The sequence below is a fragment of the Mirounga leonina genome, unplaced genomic scaffold (genome assembly GCF_011800145.1).
Source record: "Mirounga leonina isolate KUSES-001 unplaced genomic scaffold, KU_Mleo_1.0 Mir_91, whole genome shotgun sequence".
In the NCBI taxonomy this organism is placed as follows: domain Eukaryota; kingdom Metazoa; phylum Chordata; class Mammalia; order Carnivora; family Phocidae; genus Mirounga; species Mirounga leonina.
In genome coordinates, this window is record NW_023270839.1 from 39453325 (window position 1) to 39478494 (window position 25170).

Here is a 25170-nt window from a genome sequence, read left to right on the forward strand (position 1 = left end):
TTCCTTGTAAATAAGGCTTTTAATAAATTACAAATATGTAGTAGGTTCTTGTCCATCTACTTCCTAACTACTTAATGCACTGTTGCATAGCAACAATTTTTTTTTTCCCCTGCTTCTTTGTTGGAAGTCTGAGAGTCTGAAATCTGCATTGCCTTGGTTGAGCTTGGGAGTCTTTCTGGTACCAGGGGTGCAGATACCCATTGTAGAAATCAGTAGCTGTTAGTGTTTTCTTGAGCATCACTGATCGAACACCAATCCAGCCATCCTAAGGGCAAAAGACAAACAGTGAATAGGCAGTGGTGGCAAAACTGGTGGTAAATTTTAGCTTATACAACTTTTAAATCGTGAAAACCTACAAATCTTTACCAAATGCCTAGCTGCAGATAGCACTGTACTAAGTAACATATATGATTCTTTGACTCTAAGTTTATTACTGAGTGGTAACAAATGTACAGAACTGTATAAATTACATAAAGGGGGCAGAATAAAGAAGTGTGTCATACTGGCATTGTACTTTACAGTTTTCAGAAAATGTCCATGTATCTTATTATGACTGGTCATCAAAAATATAACCACTCTAAAAGTAGGCAGATCCAATATCATCCCCAGCGGAAATTGATTTTAGAAGAGAAAACTGATGCCCAGGGAGGTGAGTGATTTGTCCGAGGTGACATAACTCGTGGGACTTAAATTCACATGTTCAGACAACCCCAGCTTCTTCTAGGACAGCAAACTGCAGATTTGCAATATAGACCCTATACCGTTCAAGAATAAGCTGAAGAAAGATGAAAAGAGGCTGATGTGGGAGCTCTTTATCTACAGTCTGTGTAGGTCAGATCACCCTATCACACATTTTAAACACGACCTCTTGAGCGTGAAACATCGCACATAAACACCATATGAAGGAAAATACCAGGAAATGGAAGAAATGTGGAACATTTCTCAGGCCATTGTCATAAAATAACAATGGTTCGAAAGTCATTTTAAATAGGTTAAGAAATCTCCTCTTTAACCACTATGGAACAATAAAAGCAAGTAGGATACCTGCACTGTAGTAGTTTGGCTAGATACTCCGCTATGGCTATCTTCTATGATCATCATATTAACAAGATGAGTTGCTAGTTAAACAAGACTTGCTAGTTGTTAACAAGAACTTGTTAATTAAATTACACTGAGAATATACAAGTTTCTTTTAAGAAAGCCTAAACTTACTCAATCTTCTTTCAGTAATAATGCCTTGGTAAAACTTCATCACTTTCAAAAATTATACTAGAGATTCTACTATTTCTTAAGAAAAATTAAACTGTCCAGTGGCTCACTCTGATGGATAAACAGTTGAGTGAAGTCTTAACTAAAAATGATAAACTATAAACTCAGTAAAACGAGTATAATTTAAAACTAAAGGAAAATATACCTTGCAACAAACCAGCAGTATTTGTGACTGTTTGTGGTATATTACTGATCCTGGAATAACAGGTTGTTCTCTTAATTTTGGATCTAAAGAATTGAGGGGTGGGGAGAAGAAGGATATGAGAGAGAATAAATAATTAAGCAACTTCATGGTGCTTAAAAATAAAAAAAAAACATCCCGGGAGGCAGTATTAATACTAGAGGGCATACCTGCTGATGCCCTGACTCTGTAATCCAAACTTGTGATGGAGCCATGGTGCTCTAGTGCATCTCAAACCCAAAGGGAATCTTTCCATACACATAGGAACTTACCTGTCCTTTACCCAGTCTCCCAAAGATCAACCTAAAAATGTCGAATTTAGAAGTTTTGACCATTTGGGGGAAATAACTAGCTACCAGTGGAGAGGTATACAGGAAGCTTACGATCTAAGCTGGCCCTTCCATCCATGATCCAACAAATTAGATTCCTGGGGAACCCCGACTCCCTCTGAGCTGGACCAGTTCCTTCTGTGGCTCCCACTCCTTCAGTCCACCATACTGGGAGGGCACTGATGGGCCTCAGAACGGACTGTCATGAAATGCTACACCCTGGCCTAGGATTCTCACTGAGCTGCCCAGGGATTTTCATTATGATATTCAGCAGAATGAAAATGACCAAGTCATTCTGCACTCCCTGAAAACCTTAGTGTAGGAAATCACAGAGCTTAAAATGGGATAGTAAGACTGCTGTGCCTACTTCCCACATTCTTAGGATGACTGAGTGAAAAAATACACGAGAATGGACACTGCAAAGAATAAGACAATAAATGAGTGTAAACCATTATCATTACTGAACTGACACAAACTAAAAGAATCCTTGTTTTTAGTAAATGTAACCTATGGTAAAACAGACACATTTTCAAATGGAGTATAGTTATTCATCAGCTATTCAAAAGTTAGTACCAGTGAGGACTGAACTATTAACTTCTACCAAATCCAGAAGTTTAATGGTATTATCCATCCAGAGAGTCTGCAACGGAATCTGCAAATAAAATTAAAGAAGGTATTATAATGGAATACACTCAACCCCCAAACCCCTTTCAACTACTGTTTTGCATTAATTTGGTCTGACTTCTCTCCCAGTTACAGAAGAATGGGGAACTAAGTCTCTAAATCTTATGAAACAGAATACAGATGTGACCCTCTACATCAGTCTCCAAGATTGATAAGACCTTAAACACTATTTTAAAAATCAATGTTTAGGGCGCCTGGGTGGCTCAGTTGGTTAAGCGACTGCCTTCGGCTCAGGTCATGATCCTGGAGTCCCGGGATCGAGTCCCGCATCGGGCTCCCTGCTCGGCAGGGAGTCTGCTTCTCCCTCTGACCCTCCTCCCTCTCATGCTCTCTGTCTCTCATTCTCTCTCTCAAATAAATAAATTAAATAAATAAATAAATAAATAAATAAAATCTTTAAAAAGATAAAAATAAATAAATAAATAAATAAAAATAAAATAAAAATCAATGTTTAGGGCACCTGGGTGGCTCAGTCGGAGGAGCTTATGACTCTTGAACTCAGGGTTGTGAGTTTGAGTCCCATGTTGGGCATAGAGCTACTTAAATTAATAAAACGTTTAAAAGAAGTTTTAAAAAATTTAGAAATTATTCTGTACTCCCATCCTGAGAAGTAACCACTGTTAACAATGTGATGTGTATATCCTTGTATTTTTTTTCCTGCAAATATTACAAAAATCTAGAACGTACTCTTACAAGGAGCTTTTTTGCCTAACGAATGAAGCATGGACAACTTTCATCAGTGCATGCATGTCTATTTCCCTCTATATCTGTAGCACAGTACTCCCATCTTGACTATACCATAATTTATGCAACGAATAGCTTTCTGATGGACATTTCAATTATTTTCAATTTCTTGCTACTATTAATAGCAATTTTTCCCAGTGTATGGACTTTTAAACTTGGGTACAGTAATTTTTTCCCCGTGCATAAGTGTTTTTATTTTTATGGAGTAATATTAGCCAGTTTTTTTCTCTCTTGGCTCTAGTGGTTCATGTTAGGCTTAAAAAGGGCTATCCCACACTTTAAGATTATTAAATATTATAAAATTATTCAACTGTGCTTTTCCCTCTGTTCTTTGTGGTTTCACTCTTTTACATTGAAATGCTTGATCCATCTAGATTTTATTTGGACTTTGAAAGGCAGGATTTGAGGGCCTCCCCCTCTAATAGCTAACCAGTTCAGTTGTCCCAACCCTCTTGACTGGATAATCCATCTCACCCTTCCCCACAGTGTGAAATGCCACTTCCGTTACATTTTGATTTCAGACTAATAAAAATTAACATGTACCAGGAAATAAGTTCTCTCAAATTTCTGAAGTAAATAAATTTATTTTCAGACTGTAGCTCAATCCTCTATCTCATAGACAAGGAAAAGAAAGGCCCAGAGAAATGCAGCTATTTTCCCAAGTTTAGACACAGGTAGAGCCTAGGACCAGAATCTAGGTTTTCTCATTCTCAGCATTCAGTGCTCTTTATGACCTTCCCTAAAGAGGACATTTAATTTTTCACAAGAGTTAGATTGTTTCAAAGATTTGAACGTTGACATCAAAGAATTAAATAAATTTGAAGAAAAATTCATAGGTGTTCATGATCTTACATAAAATATGTTTTGGTACAATATCCTCTTCTATAATTTGCTGGCTTATTTTCCTTTCACCCATTTCCAGTAAGAGTCAGGAAACAATTTTTGCATGTGTAACTTTTTTCTTTCAAAGAACACACATGCTGACTAAAGAAAGGTTTGTATTTACTGAGAGTTATAAATATACTAGGTACATAGTTCTTGTTCAGAATATGTACTTCTTGTTCTTGAAGAGGGTAAAGCTCATCCTCACCTTATCATCACAGCATTGCAGAAAGGAAAGGGATGTTAAGAATATAGTCATTTCAGTATCACCATCATTACTGTCAAAATCATATGTTTGCATGGATTTAATTCACAAGTTTATCTCCTTTGATCTTGGCAGTTGTGGACATGGTTATTAACCCTGTTCTAGAGGTAAAAAAGCAGAAACCCAAAGATACGGGTTTTGCTCTTGGTTAGTAAATGGCAGCTCTAGGAATCAAATTTCACCTTCTCTTATAGCACAAGCTTTTTCTCAGTGAAGAGGAAAGGTGAATTGCAGAAGATAAGGATCAATTTTATGGTAATGTGACTGTGTTTAACTTTTTTAAGATTTTGTTTTTAAGTAATCTCTACACCCAATGTGGGGATTGAACTCACAACCCCAAGATCAAGAGTTGCACGCTCTACCAACTGAACCAGCCAGGCACCCCTGTGTTTAACTTTTTGAGGAACTGTCAAACTACTTTTCCATAGCACCTGCACCAGTTTGCATTCCTACCAACAATGTATGAAGGTTCTAAATTTCTCCACATCCTTGTCAATACTTATTGTCTGTTTTTTAAATTATAGATATCCTAGTGGTGTGAAGTGGTATCTCTGTACAGTTTTGATTTGCATTTCCCTAATGACTAATGAAAATGATCTTTTCATGTGTTTAGTGGGCATTTACAGATCTTCTTGGAAGAAATACCTATTTAGATGCTTTGCCCATTTTCTAATCACATTTGTCTTTTTGTAGTAGAGTTGTAAGAGATCCTTATATATTCTGGATACTAGACCATTATCAGATATATGATTTGCAAATATTTTCTTCCACTCTATAGGTTGTCTCTTCGTATTCTTGATAGTATTCTTTGAAGCCCCAACAGTTTTTAATTTTCAAGTCTAATTTCTGTATTTTTAGTTTGGTTGCTTGGGCTGTAGGCAACATATCTAAGAACCACTGCCTAATTCAAGGTCATGAAGATTTACCCGTATGTTTTCTTCCGAGAGTCTTACCATTTAAGCTCTTATATTTAGGTCTCTGATCCATTTGGAGTTTGTGAGGTAGGAATCCAAATTCATTTCTTTTGATTGTGGATATCCAGCTGTCTAAGCACCATGTGTTAAAAGACTATTCTTGGGGCGCCTGGGTGGCTCAGTCGTTAAGCGTCTGCCTTCGGCTCAGGTCATGATCCCAGGGTCCTGGGATCGAGCCCCACATCGGGTTCCCTGCTCCGCGGGAAGCCTGCTTCTCCCTCTCCCACTCCCCCTGCTTGTGTTCCCTCTCTCGCTGTGTCTCTATCAAATAAATAAATAAAATCTTTAAAAAAAAAAAAAAGACTATTCTTTCTCCATCAAACTATGTTGGTACCCCTATCAAAAAGCGATTGACCATATGTCAATCCTTATGTCAGTATCCCACTGTCTTCATTACTGTAGCTTTGCAGTAAGTTTTGAAATTAGGAAGGGTGAGTTCTTTAACTTTGTCCTTCTTTTTCAAGATTTTTTGGCTATTCTGGGTCTCTTGGGATTCCATATGAATTGTAGGATCAGCTTGTCAATTTCTGCAAAGACGTCAACTGGAATTTTTATAGGAATTGTGTTGAATCTGTGGGTCAATTTGGGGAATAGTGCCATCTTAACAACATTAAGTCTTTCAACCCATGAACAACGAGGTCTTTCCATTTACTTAGGTCTTCTTTACTGCTTATTAGCTCTAAAGTTTCTTTTGGATTCTTTATGATTTTCTATATATAAGGTCATGTCATCTGCACATAGAGTTTAACTTATTCCTTTGCAGTCTGATTCCGTATTGTTTCTTTTTTCTTGCCTAATAGCCCTGGCTAGAACTTCCAGCACAATGTTGAATAGAATTGGTGAGAGTGGACATCTTTGTCTTGTTCCTGATCTTAGGTGGAAAGCTTTCAGGCTTTCACCATTAAATATGATGTTAGCTGTGGGTTTTTGTCAGGTTGAGGAAGTTCCCTTTTTTTTTTTTTTTAAAGATTTTATTTATTTGACAGAGAGAGAGACAGCAAGAGAGGGAACACAAGCAGGGGGAGTGGGAGAGGGAGAAGCAGGCTTCCCGCGGAGCAGGGAGCCTGAAGCAGGGATTAATCCCAGGACCCTGGGATCATGACCTGAGCTGAAGGCAGACGCTTAACCGACTGAGCCACCCAGGCGCCCCGAGGAAGTTCCCTTCTTAGTTTGTTGAACATTTTTATCATGAAAGGGTGTTGGACTTTTGTCAAGTGCTTTTTCTGCAACTATTGAGTAAATTATGTGGCTTTTGCCCTTTATTCTATTAATATGGTGTATTACATGGGTTGGTTTTTGTATGTTGATTCAACCTTGCATTCCTCATATAAACCCTACTTGGTCATGGTATATAATCCTTTTTTATATGTTGTTTAATATAGTTTGCTAATTCTGCTGAGAATTTTTGCCGCTCTATTCATAAGGGATACTGATTTGTGGCTTTCTTTTCTTGTGAAGTCTTTATCTTGTTTAGCCTACCTTAGGTTTTGTACTAGCTGCTCCCTCCGCCTGGAATGCCATTTTCCTCATCTTGGCATGACCGGCTCCTTACTGTCTTTCAAATCAAAGCTTAAATGTCAGTTCAGAGATGCCTTCCCCATCTACCTAATCTAAAATAACCGCCAGTTAGTCTATCACGTTTTCCTATTTTAATTTTCATCAAAGAACTTATCACACTACCTGGTATTTTTATTTATTTGCTTATTTGTTTCTGCCTTCTCACATCATCTTTATCTCTAGTACCTGGTACAATGCCTGACACATAATAGGGACGCCTGGATGGCTCAGTCAGTTAAGCATCTGCCTTCGGCTCAGGTCATGATCCCTGAGTCCTGGGATCAAGCCTTGCGTTGGGCTCCCTGCTCAGCGGGGAGCCTCCTTCTCCCTCCACCTCTGCCTGCCGCTCCCCCTGCTGTACTCTCTCTGTCTCTCTAACAAATAAATAAATAAAATCTTTAAAAACAATTTTGCTTAACGAATGCATGAATAATAGCAGATAACATTTATTTTTGTTGTTGTTGTTGTTTTTTAAAGATTTTATTTATTTATTTGAGAGAGAGAATGAGACAGAGAGAGAGAGCATGAGATGGGGGGAGGATCAGAGGGAGAAGCAGACTCCCTGCTGAGCAGGGAGTCTGATGCGGGACTTGATCCCAGGACTCCAGGATCATGACCTGAGCCGAAGGCAGTCGCTTAACCAACTGAGCCACCCAGGCGCCCAGCAGATAACATTTAATGAGTACCTACTCTTTGCCAGAATCTATACTAGATGCTTTATATACATTATATCAGCCCTAATTTTCAGATGAACAAACTAAAGCTCAGAGGTTAAATAATTTTCCCAAGTCTATCAAATTAGGAAGTGGCAGAGACAAGATGGAACCCAGCTCTGCCTGGCTCTAAAGTCCATGTTCCTTTCTCTATGCCATTCTGCTTTTCTGTGGGAAAAGTACTGGGTTTGAAGTCAGACAGATCTGGTTCAAAACCTGCCTCTCACTAACTAGCAATGTGACCTTGAGCAATATTCAGTAACCATGCATTCTCTACTTTAAACCCAATTTCATCAACTTAAAATCAGATGATACCCACACATGAGGTTGAGATCCTCACTGAAGAACCTGGCATGCTAGAAATATGCAGTGGCAGGTCTCCATCTTAATCAATGTTAATAACAGGTGGCCCATTAAAAACCCCACACTTGATAGGCCCCAAGTTCAAACAACCCAAGAGGCTATCAAAATGAAGGGGGAAAAAAACCCAATACATTTGTCAAAGAACTGAGAATCGAACTCAGGTTTTTTAATAAGTATTTTTTTTAATTTTTAAAAAAGATTTTAAGTAATCTCTACACCCTCAATGTGGGGCTTGAACTTACAACCCTGAGATCAAGCGTCATACCCTCCACCAACTGAGCCAGCCAGGTGCCCCAGGTATTTTAATAAGTATTTAATAAATACTATAAGTATAAATAAAGAACTATTTAATAAGTTACAGTTACAACTCCACTTTGTGTACCATCTGTAGAAATTGAGGATTTAAGAATTCAGTTGTAAAAAAATGGCTACGGGCAGAAAGATATACTGGGAAAAGCACTGGACTAGGCATTAGAAAATTTAGATTCATTATTTTATGATGGGGCACCCTGAAGTTCATTGCTTCACTTTCATTCCTCTCATCTATGAAATGGGTAATAAAACTTGGTTATGGGAAACTGCAGAATATATATGTATATTCAAAAGTGCTTTGTGGGGTGCCTGGGTGGCTCAGTTGGTTAAGCGACTGCCTTCGGCTCTGGTCATGATCCTGGAGTCCCGGGATCGAGTCCCGCATTGGGCTCCCTGCTCGGCAGGGAGTCTGCTTCTCCCTCTGACCCTCCCCCCTCTCATGTGCTCTCTCTCATTCTCTCTCTCTCAAATAAATAAATAAAATCTTTAAAAAAAAAAAAAGAAAAGTGCTTTGTGAATTCTAAGGCCCATATAAAAACTTGAAGTTTAAAGAATATTTAAAAAATGAATTTCATATACGCAAAAGAATTTTTGAAAGCAAGGACTCGAACATATTTGTACACCAGTGTTCACAGCAGCATTATTCACAATAGCCAAAAGGGGGAAACAACCCAAACCTCCGCTGACTGATAAATGGATAAACAAAATGTGGTATATTTTTCAGACTTAAAAAGGAATGACATTCTGCTACATGGTACAGCATGGATGAACCTTAAGGACATTATGCTAAGTGAAATGAGCCAGACACAAAAGGACAAATATTGTATGATTCCACTTATATGAGGTACCTAGAATAAGCAAATTCTAAGAGGCAGAAAGTAGGATAGTGGTTACCAGGGACTACAGGAAGGGGGCTGGGGGAATTAGTGTTCAGTGGGTACCGAGTTTCAGTTTGGGACAATGAAAAAGTTCTGGAGATGGATAGTGGCAATGGCTGCACAATGATATGAATGTACTGAATGCTACTTATTTATACACTTAAAAATTGTTAAAATGGTAAATTTATGTTATGTATATTTTATCAGATTAAAAGTTTTAAGAATAAAATGAATTTCAGGATTCTTAGGTTTAGCTGAGATTCATTCCTAAGTAAAAGTATTTTGAAAATGAATTAAACACACACACAATTAGGTAAAACTGCAATCTGACTTCCAACTTACTATAGTTCCAATGGCACGATGAAGTCTGAGTATTTGCTCTGAAGTTTGTTCCTCCCATTTTATACAGCTGGTACCAGCAGAAATCTTAGGGGCTACAGGACAAAGCCAAGAGCAAGAATAAATATCAGATTCTATGTCCATGAACTGATAACTATTTTTTTTTTAAGATTTTATTGATTTATTTATTTGAGAGAGAGAGCACAAGCAGGGGGAGTGGGAGAGGGAGAAGCAGGCTTCCCGCCGAGCAGGGAGCCCAATGTGGGGCTCGATCCCAGGACCCTGGGATCATGACCTGAGCCGAAGGTGGACGCTTAACAACTGAGCCACCCAGGCGCCCCTGAACTGGCAACTATTGATGCTGAATGATACAAGAGAACTTGTATTATTTTCTCAACTTTTGAATATATTTGAAATTTTCCATAATATAAAGTAAAAATAAATCAATCATACAAATACTAAAAGAAAAATGGGTGAATTTCTTTGTAACCTGGGAGTAGAAAAAGCCCTTCTAACAATGACTCAAAATCCAGAAGCAATTAAAGAAAAGAATGACAAATATGACTACATAAAAATAAGCTTTTAATAAAAATAAACTTTTGTAAGACAAAAAGAAAGGTCATAAATCAAGTCTAAAAACAAATGACAGGGGCGCCTGGCTGGCTTAGTTTGTAGAGCATGAGACTCTCAATCTTGGGTTTGTAAGTTCGAGCCCCACGTTGAGTTTAGAGATTACTTAAAAAACAACAACACAACAACCAAAAAACAAACCAGAAAGTATTTGTAATTTTTATCACAATACTTTAGATCTATTTATAACAAATATAAAATTTATAATTACATGTAATCTAAAATATATATCTATGTAATATTAATATAATATCTAGGACTACTTTATATCTGTTATGTAGATTTATTTATATCTATCAAATAAAGTACTCCTAAAAACTGAGAAGAAAAAGACCAAAAATGTGATAGAAAAATGGGCAAAAGATATAATGCTCCTTCCTGGAAAAAAGAAATCCCAAGTAGTCTTTAAACATACAAAAAGATCCTCAACCTCACTCACAGGAGTAATGTAAATTAAAACTACTCCAAGATGCAATTTCTCATCTATTGGATTTGGAAGTAACATATGCTTCAAGTTATTTATAATGGCCATTATTTGAAATAGCAAAAGTTTGGAAACAAACAAAATGTCCATCAACAGGGGATCTGTTGAATAACTTATGATACATCCACATAAGTGAGAACTATGCTGCCATAAAGAGGAACAAGGAAAATCTCTTCTTATTGATAGGAAAGGATTTCCAGGGTACACGGTTAAGTAAAAACAAAAACAAAAACCAACCAACCAAACAAACCCAAAAAACCAAAGGTACAAAAGAGTATATATTTTATGCCACGTTTTGTGAAAGAATAAAGGAAAAATCAATTTAAAAATATGTGATATTTGCTTATTTTGATAAAAGGAAACAACTGGAAGGCTAAATCATAAACTCATAAAAATACTCACTCATGGGGGCACCTGGGTGGCTCAGATGGTTAAACGTCTGCCTTCGGCTCAGGTCATGATCCCAGGGTCCTGGGATCCAGCCCCGCATCGGGCTCCCTGCTGGGAGGGAAGCCTGCTTCTCCCTCTCCCTCTCCCCCTGCTTGTGTTCCCTCTCTTGCTGTGTCTCTCTCTGTCAAATAAATAAAATCTTAAAAAAAAAAAAAAAAATACTCACTCATGGAGGGAAACAGGGAGGAGCAGCTAGGGATGGAAGTGAGACTTCTCTGAGTATAGTTTTTCAAAAGCTTAAATTTTTTAATCATAGAGATGTTTTATATGATTCAAAAAATAAAGTTTAATCATAAAGAGAAAAAAAAAGCAACTCTGAAAATTGAAAACAAACTGAAACAAATAAACCTAACTATATATCAAACTGGGTAACAAAACCACATGGGAAAAATAATCATCATCTCCAGTAAGTTTTGGACACAGTACTCTGATTGCATACTCTTAGCAGGATATAGTCTATGGGCAAAAACAAACAAACAAACAAAAAAAACCTGCAGAGGAATATGAAATATTACTCAGCAATTTTACTGTTTTAATACCACTGGTGTTGTAATTTTGAAACTATTTTATGCCTAGCAATTAAATAAATAGGTCAGTATTAACTTTTGAAAAGATATTCAGTTTAAAATATAAGAAAACCCCTGAAATTTGGGGCGCCTGGGTGGCTCAGTCGTTAAGCGTCTGCCTTCGGCTCAGGTCATGATCCCAGGGTCCTGGGATCGAGCCCCACATTGGGCTCCCTGCTCAGCGGGAAGCCTGCTTCTCCCTCTCCCACTCCCCCTGCTTGTGTTCCCTCTCTCACTGTGTCTCTTTCTGTCAAATAAATGAATAAAATCTTAAAAAAAAAAAAAAAAGAAAGAAAAACCCTGAAATTCAAAATTTGAATGGCGGGGGGTGCTGGGTGGCTCAGTCAGCTGAGTGACCCTTGATTTCAGCTCAGGTCATAATCTGAGAGTTGTGGGATCGAGCACTGCATTGGGCTCCATGCTCAGCCCAGAGTCTGCTTGTCCCTCTCCCTCTGCTCCTCCCCCTGCTCTCTCTCTCTCAAATAAATAAAATCTTAAATATTTGAATCAGTAATGGTATGAACTCAAATATTATTTAAAAAATATAATGCCTCACCTTGTCCATTGACACCTTATCTTGGAACACACTGTTGTACCAGATGGCTTCTAAATACCACCCCCCACTAAAACAAACAAGGGGGAGATGGTTCATTCCAACATGGGACAGAGAATTCATAAGGTGAGTCTGGGACATCTTATAAAAGAAAGCAAGGAAGCACTCAAAAACTAGTTGAGGCTGTCAAAAGGATTCAGGACCCAACTTTAGGGGGCTCCCACTGGCCAAATTTGGGATGACTTGAGCAGGACAAAGAATTATAAATATAATTAACTGTAAAACACAATAAGTGAAAATCCATGAGTCAAATCATAATTTAAAAAACTCATTTGCCACCATAATTGAAGGTGATTGTGGCACCAACTTTTTTTTTTTTTTAAGATTTTTATTTATTAATTTGACAGAGAGAGAGGGAACACAGCGAGAGAGGGGGAGTGGGAGAGGGAGAAGCAGGCTCCCTGCTGAGTGGGGAGCCCAATGCGGGGCTCGATCCCAGGACCCTGGGATCATGACCTGAGCCGAAGGCAGACGCTTAACCGACTGAGCCACCTAGGGTGGCACCAACTTCTTACTCTAAAAATTGGTAGAGAAAGAATTAAGCATTGATCCTGCCATTTTAGGATGAACTAAGATTCATCTTCAATTAGTGAGGAAAAGCTCTTCTTTACAGAATATTCTTTACATTATTCTTTACAGAATAATGCCAAATATTAAAGGTAAAAGGAACTGGAAAATCACCATTTTGCAATCCCTAATGATATAATTCATTCAGGGAAGAAGCACCAAGCCATGCCAAAATCATTATGTGAAAGGTTGTTAGAGAACAGGATGTTTGCATGGTGCCAAAGCATTACCCCACAGATTACCTGCCAACTGCAAAGGGAAAAACAAATCTTTACAATGGACTCAACCAAGTGATCAAACTCAACTTCACCAGCCTTGATGCAACCTGGTATTATGGCTCACTGATGTGACATCCAAAGACTAGAGCAGAGAGAGGTGACACTTCTCGGAGTATATCCTTTTAAACAGTTTTGACTTTTGAATCATGTAAATGTTTTACATAGTCAAGAAATAAATCATAAATAAAAATAAAAAGCAATCCTTAAAATTAAAAACAAACTGAAACAAATACCACTGGGACACAATATCATCTATGAAATACTCTTTCCAAAAACTTCAAGCCTAAGTCTAATCAAGCCTTTAGAATTTCCAATTCACAAGAAATATAAAGGCTAGAAAAACAAGTTAAACAACACTAGAAGGAAATAGACAACTAGCCTATTCTCTTCAAAAAGTCAATGACATGGAGGGGGAAAAATAATGGAGGAATTACTCTGGATTAAAGAGACATACCAACTAATTATAATTAGATACTAGTTTGAATAACTATACAGCTAAAAAATAAGTTTTTAGACAATTAGGAACATTTATGTACTGGATATTAGACGCTATTAGGGAACTATTCATTTCTCTTAGGAGATGCATGTTGAGGGATGCTTGGGTGGCTCAGTCAAGAAAGCATCTTGGGTGGCTCAGTCAGTAAAGCGTCTGCCTTCGGCTTGGGTCTTGATCTCAGGGTCCTGGGATCGAGTTCCGCACTGGGCTCCTTGCTCAGCAGGAGCCTGCTTCTCCCTCTGCCTGCCGCTCCCCCTGCTTGTGTGCTCTCTCTCTCCCTCTCTCCCCCTCTCCCTTTCCCTCTCCCTCTGACAAATAAATAAATAAAATTTAAAAAAAAGAGAGATGCATGTTGAAGTATTTACGAACAAATGAAAGGTTATGATGCATACTTCCAAAGGAAAGCAGAAATTTAAAATATATGTATACTAAATAAACACATACACATAGAGAAAGAAAATATGACCAAATATTAATGATTAATCATTACTGAGTCTGGGTTAAACAGGTATTCATCTTTTTTTTTAATTAAAGATTTATTTATTTATCTTATTACCTTAGACAGAGTGAGGGAGCGGCAAAGGGAGAGGAAGAGAGAATCTTAAGCAGACTCCCCACTGAATGCAGAACCCGATGTGGGGTTTGATCTCATGACCCTGAGATTATGACCTGAGCCAAAACCAAGAGTCGGATGCTTAACTGACTGCGCCACCCAGGTGCCCTGGTATTCATCATCTTTTAACTTATCTCTGTGTTTGGTACTTTTCAATATAAAGAATAGGGAAAAAATTTCCAATCCTTCAAGAGACTACATGTTAAGAGGAAAAGGGAGGGGCGCCTGGGTGGCTCAGTTGGTTGAGCGACTGCCTTCGGCTCAGGTCATGATCCTGGGGTCCTGGGATCGAGTCCCGCATTGGGCTCCCTGCTCGGCAGGGAGTCTGCTTCTCCCTCTGACCCTCCCCCCTCTCATGTGCTCTCTCTCTCATTCTCTCTGTCAAATAAATAAAATCTTAAAAAAAAAAAAGAGGAAAAGGGAGACTATACCAGCCATTCTTTGGAAAGGGACATACAAGTGGGCACTCAATCTTTAGTCAAAATCAAGGGCAATGTGCCAGTGAAGTCAGAGCGTTCAGGTGCTATCATGACAGACAAAAACCGCGTGAAGGGGTAAGGGTCTCTGCAGCCTTCACTCACCATGTGTCACTCCCTCAGTTGGCTGCTGCCTTCCACTGCTCAAACTCTCAGGCAAATTTCTCAAAACTGAAATAAGCTTAAAAAAAAAAGGGAGAGCAACATATGCAAGATGAAAAGAACAAAAGCAGAGATACATCATAATTGAGTACCATGACATTATGGAAAGCTTTGAAGGAGGTGTGTGGCAGGGCAGGGCGGTCAACTGCCTTAAGCTGTGATGAGACAAGTCTCCTCAATGGCGTCTCAGTGGAGATGCTGCTCTCTGCAGAGGACAGAGCAAAGATGTGCTTCCAGAGAATGCCGAGCTTTGCTGGCTATGCAAGCTCTTCTTGTCAGGACAATGTGTGCTCGGGAATCCACACTCTAACTCCTAGGAGGGAAGGCAGTGGAGCCTCAAAGAAGGAAAATGTACTCTGGAGCCACACAGTTCTGGGTTCAAATCCCAATTCCACCAGCTTGTCTCCTCCTCTGGGAATAGTGTCAGGCGTCCACGTTTACTGTGAGGTTCGTGGTATGAGGAGAAAGTTACTTGACTTGTGTGGCCTTCATCATCTTTAAAAACTGGCGACAGTAAGAGGCTACCTCAAAGTCTGTTTGTTGGGAAGGTAAAAAAAAAATAAGTCTACAGAGGATCCCGAATAGTCCTGGCACACAAGCCCGTGCTCGAAAAACGAGAGCCACTATTCTTACAATACCATTTCTGAGGCGAGTGCCTAGATTGGGAAGCACCATCTAGACAGTTGGGGAAAAACTACCCTCCACAGAAAATTAACTAGTTCATACGAAAATCAGTGATTTGGTTATTAAGCGCTGACTCAGACCTCCTGTATGCAGATTCGAGCTATACAAAGCCAAAGAGTTCATTTACAGCGAGGGGGTCAGCAGAACTCCAGGGCGTATGGAGGCAGTGACCTCAGCGCAGGCGCAGAAGTGGAGGAATGCAGGGTCACTGAGGGGATGGCTATTGGCCAGTCTGACAGGGGCGCCAGGCCAGTCTGAGAGCCGGAGGCTGAAACTGGGAAGCAGCGTCTAATGGCCTCACTGGAACTCGGGGGCCCACAGAAGGTCACGTGTTTCAGGAGAGCCTGTATTAAGTCCCCACTCTGTACATTTCCCAAAGACTTACATGAGCAATGCCAACCTCAATTTTAGGAAGCAGGGAGAGAAATCAATTAAAAGAAACAAAAAGCTGAAAATGACGCACTACAGAAGTGTTCTTTGCATCACTGACAGGCAGGAGACCCAGGAAATGAGCACAAAGCAGTGGGATGTTAGAGAACCGTACCATGTTGGCCCCCAGTCTCGACAGCACTTCCTCCAGTTCCTTGGCGGTGCTCTTAGGTGGCACAGGAACCGCCTCCTGTTTGAGAATTGGGCCGACATCAAACCTACCAAAAATCAAAAGCAAATAACAACATTACCATTCCTTCAGATCAACAGGTTTATCTACATGAGTGTTTACATACCACAAGGATAGTTTAACCCTGGCTGTGGATTTGACTGTTTAGCAAAAGAGAAACGTCAGTTTAAGAGAAGGGAAAGCAAAATCTGGCCTGTACTCAGATTTTAAATCTATTTTTTTTCTAAAGGAGAAAAGTATGGGAAGTTGCATATCAGGGATTTAATTGCAGCTGCAAATAATTCCACCTTTAGTAATAAACAGTATTTTAAAAGCTTCTATTTATACAATGAGGACATAGAGCAAAAAATTTATTTTCCAAGGAAGTACCATTAAAAAATTCATAATGATTTCTTTCTATATTTCCTTTCTCAAAGGACAAGAGTTTTTTTTAATTAATTAATTTACTTTTATAATGTATTATTTGTTTCAGGGGTACAGGTCTGTGATTCGTCACTCTTACACAATTCACATTGCTCACCATAGCACATACTCTCCCCAATAAAGGACAAGAGTTTTGCCTGGATTCTAATCATTGGTGATTATAAGTAGGTACAAGTGTATTTGCATTCCCACAGTCTTACATTTTACACTAAGCTCCCTAAAAACTGGCTATCAACTTTTATTAGAAATATGCTTCATTTTATTTATTTTATTTTTTTAAAGATTTTTAATTTATTTATTTGACAGAGAGAGAGAGAGAGACAGTGAGAGAGGGAACACAAGCAGGGGGAGTGGGAGAGGGAGAAGCAGGCTTCCCGCTGAGCAGGGAGCCCGATGCGGGGCTCGATCCCAGGACCCTGGGATCCTGACCTGAGCTGAAGGCAGACGCTTAATGAGTGAACCACCCAGGTGCCCCAGAAATACGCTTCATTTTAAATACTTAACTTTGTGGTTGTTAATTCTATTTCCAACCTGAGAGCTTTAATAAAATGCTTACTATTTTACAAACATCCACAAAAAACAGAGTGAGTAGTCTCTTGAATCCCCATAACATCATCCAGAGTTTAGAATTATCAAAGTTTTACAACTCATTTCATCTGTCCCTCTTGTTTTCTGAAGTAAGTTAAAGCAAATCCCAAGTATGCAGTTGTTCTCGTGAAGTTGTGAATTTTCTATGGGGACATTAGGTGATAACAGATAGAAGCTTAATATAATCCTGTTTTAGACTATAGTAGGATAAAAAAATCAAATGTTTAAGATAAATACACACTGGCATATACTGTAGTCTTCAGGTTCCAAAAATTTTTTGACCATAGAAACCAAGGCCAGCAGAACCAAGATTGATTACAACTCATATACAAAAATCCATCTCTCATTTGCACAATGTTCTTTATAGAAATCCGGCTGTTAGTACTATAATTTCTTCCAGTTAACAAGTCAAACATTTCAGAAGGACTTACAGAGGCACTACATAACACCAAGCCACATATAGTTTATATTAGCAACCAGGAAAAGACAGAGAGGGAAGGCACTCTGGAGTTAGAGGAATTAGTGAGCACCATCCATTCATCCACTTCCACATCCCCTCCAAACAGACTGACATCAACATTCAAAACCACAAAGTCTAGAGACAAGAAAATATCTTCTACCTTTTAGGCCTGATTTGCATAATAGTTACTCCAGTAACTGTGTCTCCGTGAAGCACGGTATGGATTATAGGGGCTGGACCACGCCACCTCGGGAGGCAACTGGGATGGACATTCAAGATGCCACTGAGTCAGAAAAGGCAGAAATTAGTGTGCAAGTGGGCTTTACCATTTAGTTCCTGTGACCTAAACAAATATGCGACTTTTCATCATTACACTTCCCCAGAAAGTTTGAAAAACAAAGTTGAATCTAGTCTTATACCACCTGTAAAGGGAGCCAGAGATTGTTTACTCTCTTATAAGAGACCAGTGAAACTCAATTAAAAACAGAAAAAGAACAACTATTCACTGTCCCAAAGATGTTCCACAACAGTCTGTGATGTCTGAGAGTTTTTAAAGATTTTATTTTTAAAGTAATCTCTATACCCAACATGGGGCTCGAATCCACAACCCCGAGATCAAGAGTCACACGCTCCACCGACTGAGCCAGCCAGGCATCCCTGGGAGTTTTTAAGTAAAAGCAAAAAAACACCTTTTATACTCTAGGAGGAGAAGCACTCAAACCCTCCTGTGCATCTCATGGACAACGTGATTATAGTTTAGTCCAATTACCCTGTTTCATTTAGTTTTCATAGAGAATGCCTAAAACAAGCTGCTTGAATCCCCATCCAATGATCTATTCACCTTTGCTGTTTATCCCAACACACCTATTGCCCATAGATGAACAATTTAAATCATTTACTAAGTAAGCTGATTAGTTTGATGATCTCTCCACCGCAGGAATATGCACTTGAGAGTGCATGTATACGAGAGTCTTATACTCAAAATTCCACTGTTCAGACCCACCTCATTCACCCAACAAATATTTACTGAGCACAGTCCATGTGCTGGGAATACAAGCGACAGTGAACCAAAGGAGGAAAAATACTGCCCTCAGGGAGCTTACATGCCAAGAGCGGGAGATAAGCAATACAAAACTGTGTAAAAAGTTTGCCAGATGGTTCTAAGGGCTGTGGAGGAAAATAAAGCAGAGAAGAGGTAGGAGTACTGGGTGGGAGACAAAAGTTTTCACAGGGGTCACAGAAAGTTTTACCAATAAGGAGACACTTGAACAAAGCCGTGAGGAGGTAAGGGAATAAGCTATGCAGATATTCCAGGCAGAGGAAACAGTAGTATCTTGAAGAAGGTAAATGTTCAGCAAGTTCAAGGAACAGCAGAGAGGCTAGTGTGGCTGGAGTGGAGTGAACCTGAGGAGTAACACGAGGAGATGAGGCCAGACAGCCAGGAGGGGACCAAGGTCAGTAGGTAGGTCCTTACAGGCCCCTATAAGGATTTTGATGACTTCTGTGTAAGAACGTTGAGCAGAGTGACATGATCCAGCCTCTGCTTTAGAAGGATCACTTTGGCTGCTGGGTTGGTAAAAGACTGAGAAGGCCAAGGGCAGCAGACATCAGGCAGGGGCTACTGCAGAACCCGACAGGTGAATTCTATCTAGAATTCAAAGGCAGAGCCAATAAGATTTCCTGATGGACTGGATGTGTGGCGTGAGAGAAGGAATCACGAGCCACTGAAAGGTTTTGAGTCCGAACAACCAGAGGGTGGAGTTGCCATTTACTGAGATGAAGATTTGGGGAGGAGCAGGTTTTGGGCAAAAGTTCAGGAATGTAGTTTAGGACATCTTAAATGTAAGGTGCCTATCAGACACCCAAGCAGAAGTGTGCAGGAGGTGGTGGGTATCAGGGGCCTGGATTTCAGGGAGAGATCTGAACTGGAGGGACACATTGGGGAACTGTCAGCATCTATATGGAATTTAAATGAAGGTGGGTGAGAGCCCAGAGATCAAGAGCATCACACATTTCAACAATTCATGACACTAACAAAATTTTTTTATCTTAAAATAGTAAAGAAAGCAGAATTAGAATTCAAATCATGCACTTTAGACACCAGGCCCATACATAAAGATCAAGGCCTCTATACTATATTCCCTTAAAAAAAAAAACTTACTAGGGAAATTTAAGAATAAGAGCCTCACTCAAAAGTCGGCCAAATGAAGCTACTACTCCAACATCGTACTCTCCGGATCCCACATCTGGCCACTCATACACTGGAAGCTGAGACTGGACAGCATATTGCTTCACTGGTAGTCCTTTTGGGGATGGGGAGGGCACTGTGACCACCTCCAATTTTTCAATTAACTCTTCCTCTTTGTTTTCTCTAAGTTGGAAAGATTAGAAGAAAATAGGAGTGTTAGGACAATGACTCAAAGCTAAAGTACTTCACATACTTCCATAGTACTTTTATGGTTAGATTCATGAGACATTTAAGGGTAAATGATTAAAAACTAGTACACTGAGAGACTGAGTTTTTGTTTTTTATTTAATTTTAATTATTTGTAATTTAAAGAGCCACACGTGGCTAATGGCTACTGTTTGGATAGCATGGTTCTAGAAATTTCCTGTGCAAAGAGAAACATATGGTACATTTTACACAAATAGGATATTGCTTATACTGCTCTACATTTTGGTTTTTCCCTCTTAACAACACTATATTACTATTATGTGAGTCTTTTAAAAAAGTGGGTCAAATATACATCTGCTTGTATATCCAGCAAACATTTCTAGAATAAGAAACTGAAAACAGTGGCTGTCTCTGAAGAGAGGAACTGGACATGGAAGATAGAGGTGGAAGACTGACTTCTCACTGTATGTCCTTTGAACCTTTTGAATTCTGTACCACAACCATGTGTTAGCCAAACAAGAAATACTTTTATTTTATTTATTTTGAAAGATTTTATTTATTAGAGAGAGAGAGAAAGAGCGCACACGGGAGGCAAGCAGGGAGGAGGGGCAGAGGGAGAGGGAGAAGCTGACTCCTCGCTAAGCAGAGAACCCGACACGGGGCTGAGATCATGACCTGAGTTGAAGGCAGCCGCTTAACTGACTGAGCCACCCAGGCGCCCCTCGATCCAACAAATACTTAAAAAAAAACACACACACAAAATATATCCCATGGACATCATTCCATAGCAGTACATGTAGTACTACCTCTTTCTTTTTACCTGCTGCATCGTAGTCCAGTGCCCAGAGGGTGTTATTTACCAGTTACTACATCACGTGTTGAGGAGTTATGAGAAAAGGAGTATATAGGAGGGCCCTAAAGACAAAGCACAGGAGTAATGGAGCTGCCAAGCAAAGCATCAGCAGAAAGGTCACATGCCATGAGATTCTGGAAACAATCTGCGGAAAGCATTTTGTGGAGAGTACATCATGGAGGGTGTGCAGAAGGAACATGTGTGAAGGGAGCGTTTCAGGGTGTGTGCACAGAGCAGAGTGGTGGAGGGAGGAATATGATAGGAGGGGATTGATGGGGTTGTCGATAGAAGGGGCTGCTGTGAAGAAGACTTGATGGAGATGACAAATGAGTGTGGGGGGTGCATCAGGAAAAAATGCTGTGGAAAAATAACAAATGGAGGTTGGGAGAAGGCAGGCAGAGCAGTATAGCTGGGTCAAGCCACCATATAGCATGGACTCTCAAAACAGGTTGGATCTCAATCCCCTCCCCCACCCCAGTAAATGGCATTTGTTAAATCGTAGAAATACTAAATGAATACCTAAGAGTTCTGATTTATGAATTTATTCAGTTGGAAATAGTTCGTTTTTGGACTGTGTCCTCATTTCAGCCCCAGAAAACTGGGTCCCGTTGTATACAGAGAGGAGATGGGGAGGGGAGCGGAGAAGTGAGACATGGGTGTGCATGTGCCCGGTAAGAAGCCCTGAGGATTGGAGGGTACAAATTAAATGAATAGAGGCAGAAGGAGGAATTGGAAAGAGGAGGCCTTCGAAGTCAGAACCCGTTTCAAGGCCCGACCTGCTCAGCTGATGACCTTGGACAATCGCTTAACCTCTCTGAGCTCCAGTTTCCTTACACACAAATGGGGCAAGGAGGTGGTGGCAGAGGACAGAGGCGATGTGTGCAAAGCGACTAGCGCCGGCTTGGCACGTGGGGCACCCGCTAGCGCTTGGAGAACGAGAGACAGAGCCCGGTGAGGGAGTGTAGACCGGAGGGACCAGGCGGGTGCCGTGCACCTTCCGGGCGCCTGGAGACGCGGAGATCTGGGCCCAGACCCTTCCGGCTCTGCTGCTTTCGCTGGCGCGGAGGGTAAACCCTCGGGGCCGGCCGCACAGGCTCGGCATCAGCGCCTTGGGCAGCCGGGCCCCCCAAGCCCCGGCCCTGGTACCTGGCGGCGTGCAGCGCCCGCAGCGCCTCGCGGGCGAACTGGTCCGTGCCGAAGAAGAGCACCCGCCAGGGCGGCTTCTCGCGGACTCGGACGCCCCGGCCATCCTCCCCGCAAGGGGAGCCGCCGAGCCCGGCCAGCGCTCGCCACTGGGGGCTCGGCTTACCGCCCGGACCGCCACCCACCGGCCGGGGCCCCCAGCAGCGCCGAACCAGCACCCTCATGACCTCCGGGGGGTGGCCTATCCTGCGCAGGCGCCCGAGGTAGAAGGGGGGTGCGCGTGCTCGGCCGGAGGGGTGGGGCCGGAGAGGAGAGCTGATGGGCGTGGTCTGCTAGCGACTTGGGGCGTGGTCTGTGTGGTTGGAGGTGTGGCCTGTGTGGTTGGAGGCGTGACCCGCCTGCGCTCGAGCTCCGGTAGGAATTTGCCGGCTCGAGCCTCCCCACGGCTTTTATTGCATTTGTTTGCACGATTTAGGCAATTTCCCCAAAAGAGCTCTCTTGGGAGCAAATCATGTGTTTTCAGACAATGAAATATCATTTATTACGTAATTATGATAATTAATATTTACTGAATATTTACTGTATGCCATGCTTTGGCTAAGCATTTTATACCCATTATTTCAGTTAATCCTCATATCAAGCATACAAGGTAGATATTATCCAACCATTTTACTGAAGAGAATCCGAGGTTCAGTGAAGTGAAGGGAATTACCTACCTAAGGTCCTGACAGCTAGTTCAGCTAGTTGCTTCAAATCTGCTATCCTTACCATTTGGTCTTCAGGGCAATCCTTATGTACTAGGCAAGTGAAAGTCCCCATTTTGCACCGAGGAAACTGAGCTCAATTACTTGCTCACAGTCATTCTGATGAATCTAAGGCCCCACTCTTGCCCCTATCCTGTGGGTTCCCTCCCACACAGAGGGATACTTACCATAAGGGAGATTTTCAGGGGAAAAAAGCAGGGGAAGCTGTCCCCAAAAGAACTGCAAGGAACTTTAGTGCTTACATTCTGTATTCCAGAGACCCATACAATGACCTTCTCATGTATGGTCACACATCTTGTGTATGGCTACGGAGTGGAGACTAAATTTCCTTTCTAGTCTTACTCTTACCACATTTCCCCATCACACAGTCTTAGACCCAGTGACTACTGGGTCAGTCCTTCTTTCCAAATTATGAGCTCTGCACATTCCTGCTTCTGTGCCTTTGCTTGCTGTTCTTTTTTTTTTTTTTAAGATGTATTTATTTTTATTTTAGAGAGAGAGCCCGTGAACAGGGGGAGGGACAGAAGGAGAGAAAGATTCTCAAGCAGCCCATCATGGAGCCTGAAACAGGCGCAGCCCCATCCCACCACCCAGAGATCATGACCTGAGCCGAAACCAGAATCGGATGCTTAACCGACTGAGCCTCCTAGGCGCCCCTGCTTGTAGTTCTTTCTAGACTGCCCTCCTCATATCACTTCTCTAAATGATATCCATTCTTCAATGCCAAGTTCAGATATCTTCCCAGAAGCCTCGAGCTCTTGCCTGAATGGATTTAATGTGTTTTTCCATGTGGTGCCTCCTTAATGCTCTGTGGGAACTGCTACTTCTCATAGTTTGGAATTATTGAAGAAAGTTGTCTGATTATGCATCAACATTGACAAATTCACCTGTGTGTTGAATAGAAAAGAGAGAGGCAAAGAGGAATGGAGAGACTGTATTTCAGTGATTCTGCTCATCTAAATGAAGAGAGGGAGATGAGACCCCAAACCTTCCATGCCTTCAATCAAGTTTTGGTTCAGTATCCTTTGTAAGTAAGTGGAATAGGATTCTAATATATTTATTTATTTATTTTAAAGATTTTATTTATTTATTTGAGAGAGACAGCACACACAGAGGGAGAGGGAGAGAGAGAAGCAGACTCCCTGTTGAGTAGGGAGCCTGACACGGGGCTCGATCCCAGGACTCTGGGATCATGACCTGAGCCGAAGGCAGACACTTAACCGACTGAACCACCCAGGCACCCCTGATTCTAATATTTTTAAAAATGGTCATTTTCCATACAACGCGACCTATAAATGCAACCCAAATAGTCATTTGAGTTTCCACCCTAGAATCTGGCCCCTGTCTAAAGTGTGACTCTTTATGTTTGTGTTTATGTCATTTCTGTCCTTGAGTTAGCCTGTGTTATACTACATTTGATTTATTTTCAGCACTCCACGTCTCCACAGCTAGCCCAGCTCCCCAGAGCTGCGCCCTCTGCCAACTGCTTCTTCTGAGGAGCCAAAGCCAATCTGTTTTCTTTCCTCCACAGGGTTGTCTCCTGCCATTGATATCTTATTTTCTAGTGGATGGTCTTTTGATTTGCAGCACTTCTTTTTAAAAAACTCAACATAATATTATTGTAACGGCTGAAGTTTTCCCAGGACGCTAAAATGGAAATATTTCCGAAGCTCATGGTAGTAAGTTAGGAATGTATGGGGAAGTCCATTTCCAAGCCCAAGAAAACCCAGGGCTGGAGCTACCACAAAATACACAGAGAAGATGAGGAAGCCAGCACCTCATGGCAAGGAGTTTTAGGTAATAAATTAAGAATGTCCAGAAAGCACATCCAAGAGGCCTATCATATTACTCTGGTGCTCCAGTTTCCAGAAAATTCTCTCTCCTGATGAATGGAGTGTCTATGTATGCTGAATCCATGAACTTGCTCCAGGTTCTGAGTCTGGGTGACAAGACAAGAGCAGGGTCACTGACAGAGAGCAAGCCTGCTTGGTGATAACTCTGACGATGTTTCAGCTTCAAATGCTTGGAAAGTGAAAGTGCTGAGAATCAAGTGGAGGTGTTTGGAGGAAATCTAGAATATAGGAGTGACCTTAATGTCTGGAGGGTGAGAGAGCTGATCCGGAATGAGAGGAAGCAGGAAGCATCTCCTCTCCCTGGTCCCCATCATCCCATCCTCACCCTGAATGTGTGTGTATGATTTTTGAGGAGTGCAGAAACCTGCCAGAGAGTCAGTTTCCGTGTGTGTGTGTGTGAGCAGCCCTTTGGTGCTGAGAGTCAAAAAGATAGAGCAGCAAGAGCCCTGGGAAAGAGGGAGCAGGGGCACAGGGAGGAGAATGGTCAGAGCTCTGATTGGTAAAATGGCCAATGCCTGAACCCACAAGAATTCCGGAATGTGGTCTGGGAGACAATGCCACAT

General features: G+C 41.0%; 1 protein-coding gene across 1 annotated transcript; it reads right to left on the reverse strand.

Annotated features, from left to right (window-relative positions):
• MTFMT (mitochondrial methionyl-tRNA formyltransferase) lies at positions 1-22240 on the reverse strand. The gene is made up of 9 exons (XM_034994700.1): positions 21994-22240; positions 19761-19970; positions 17760-17882; positions 16054-16156; positions 14769-14844; positions 9494-9585; positions 2353-2431; positions 1415-1497; positions 1-265 (listed from the first exon to the last, which is right to left on the reverse strand). The coding sequence occupies exons 1-9, from the start codon at positions 22212-22214 to the stop codon at positions 68-70; spliced, it is 1185 nt and encodes a 394-aa protein (XP_034850591.1). The 5' UTR covers positions 22215-22240; the 3' UTR covers positions 1-67.
• Positions 22241-25170: the final 2930 nt, after the last annotated feature.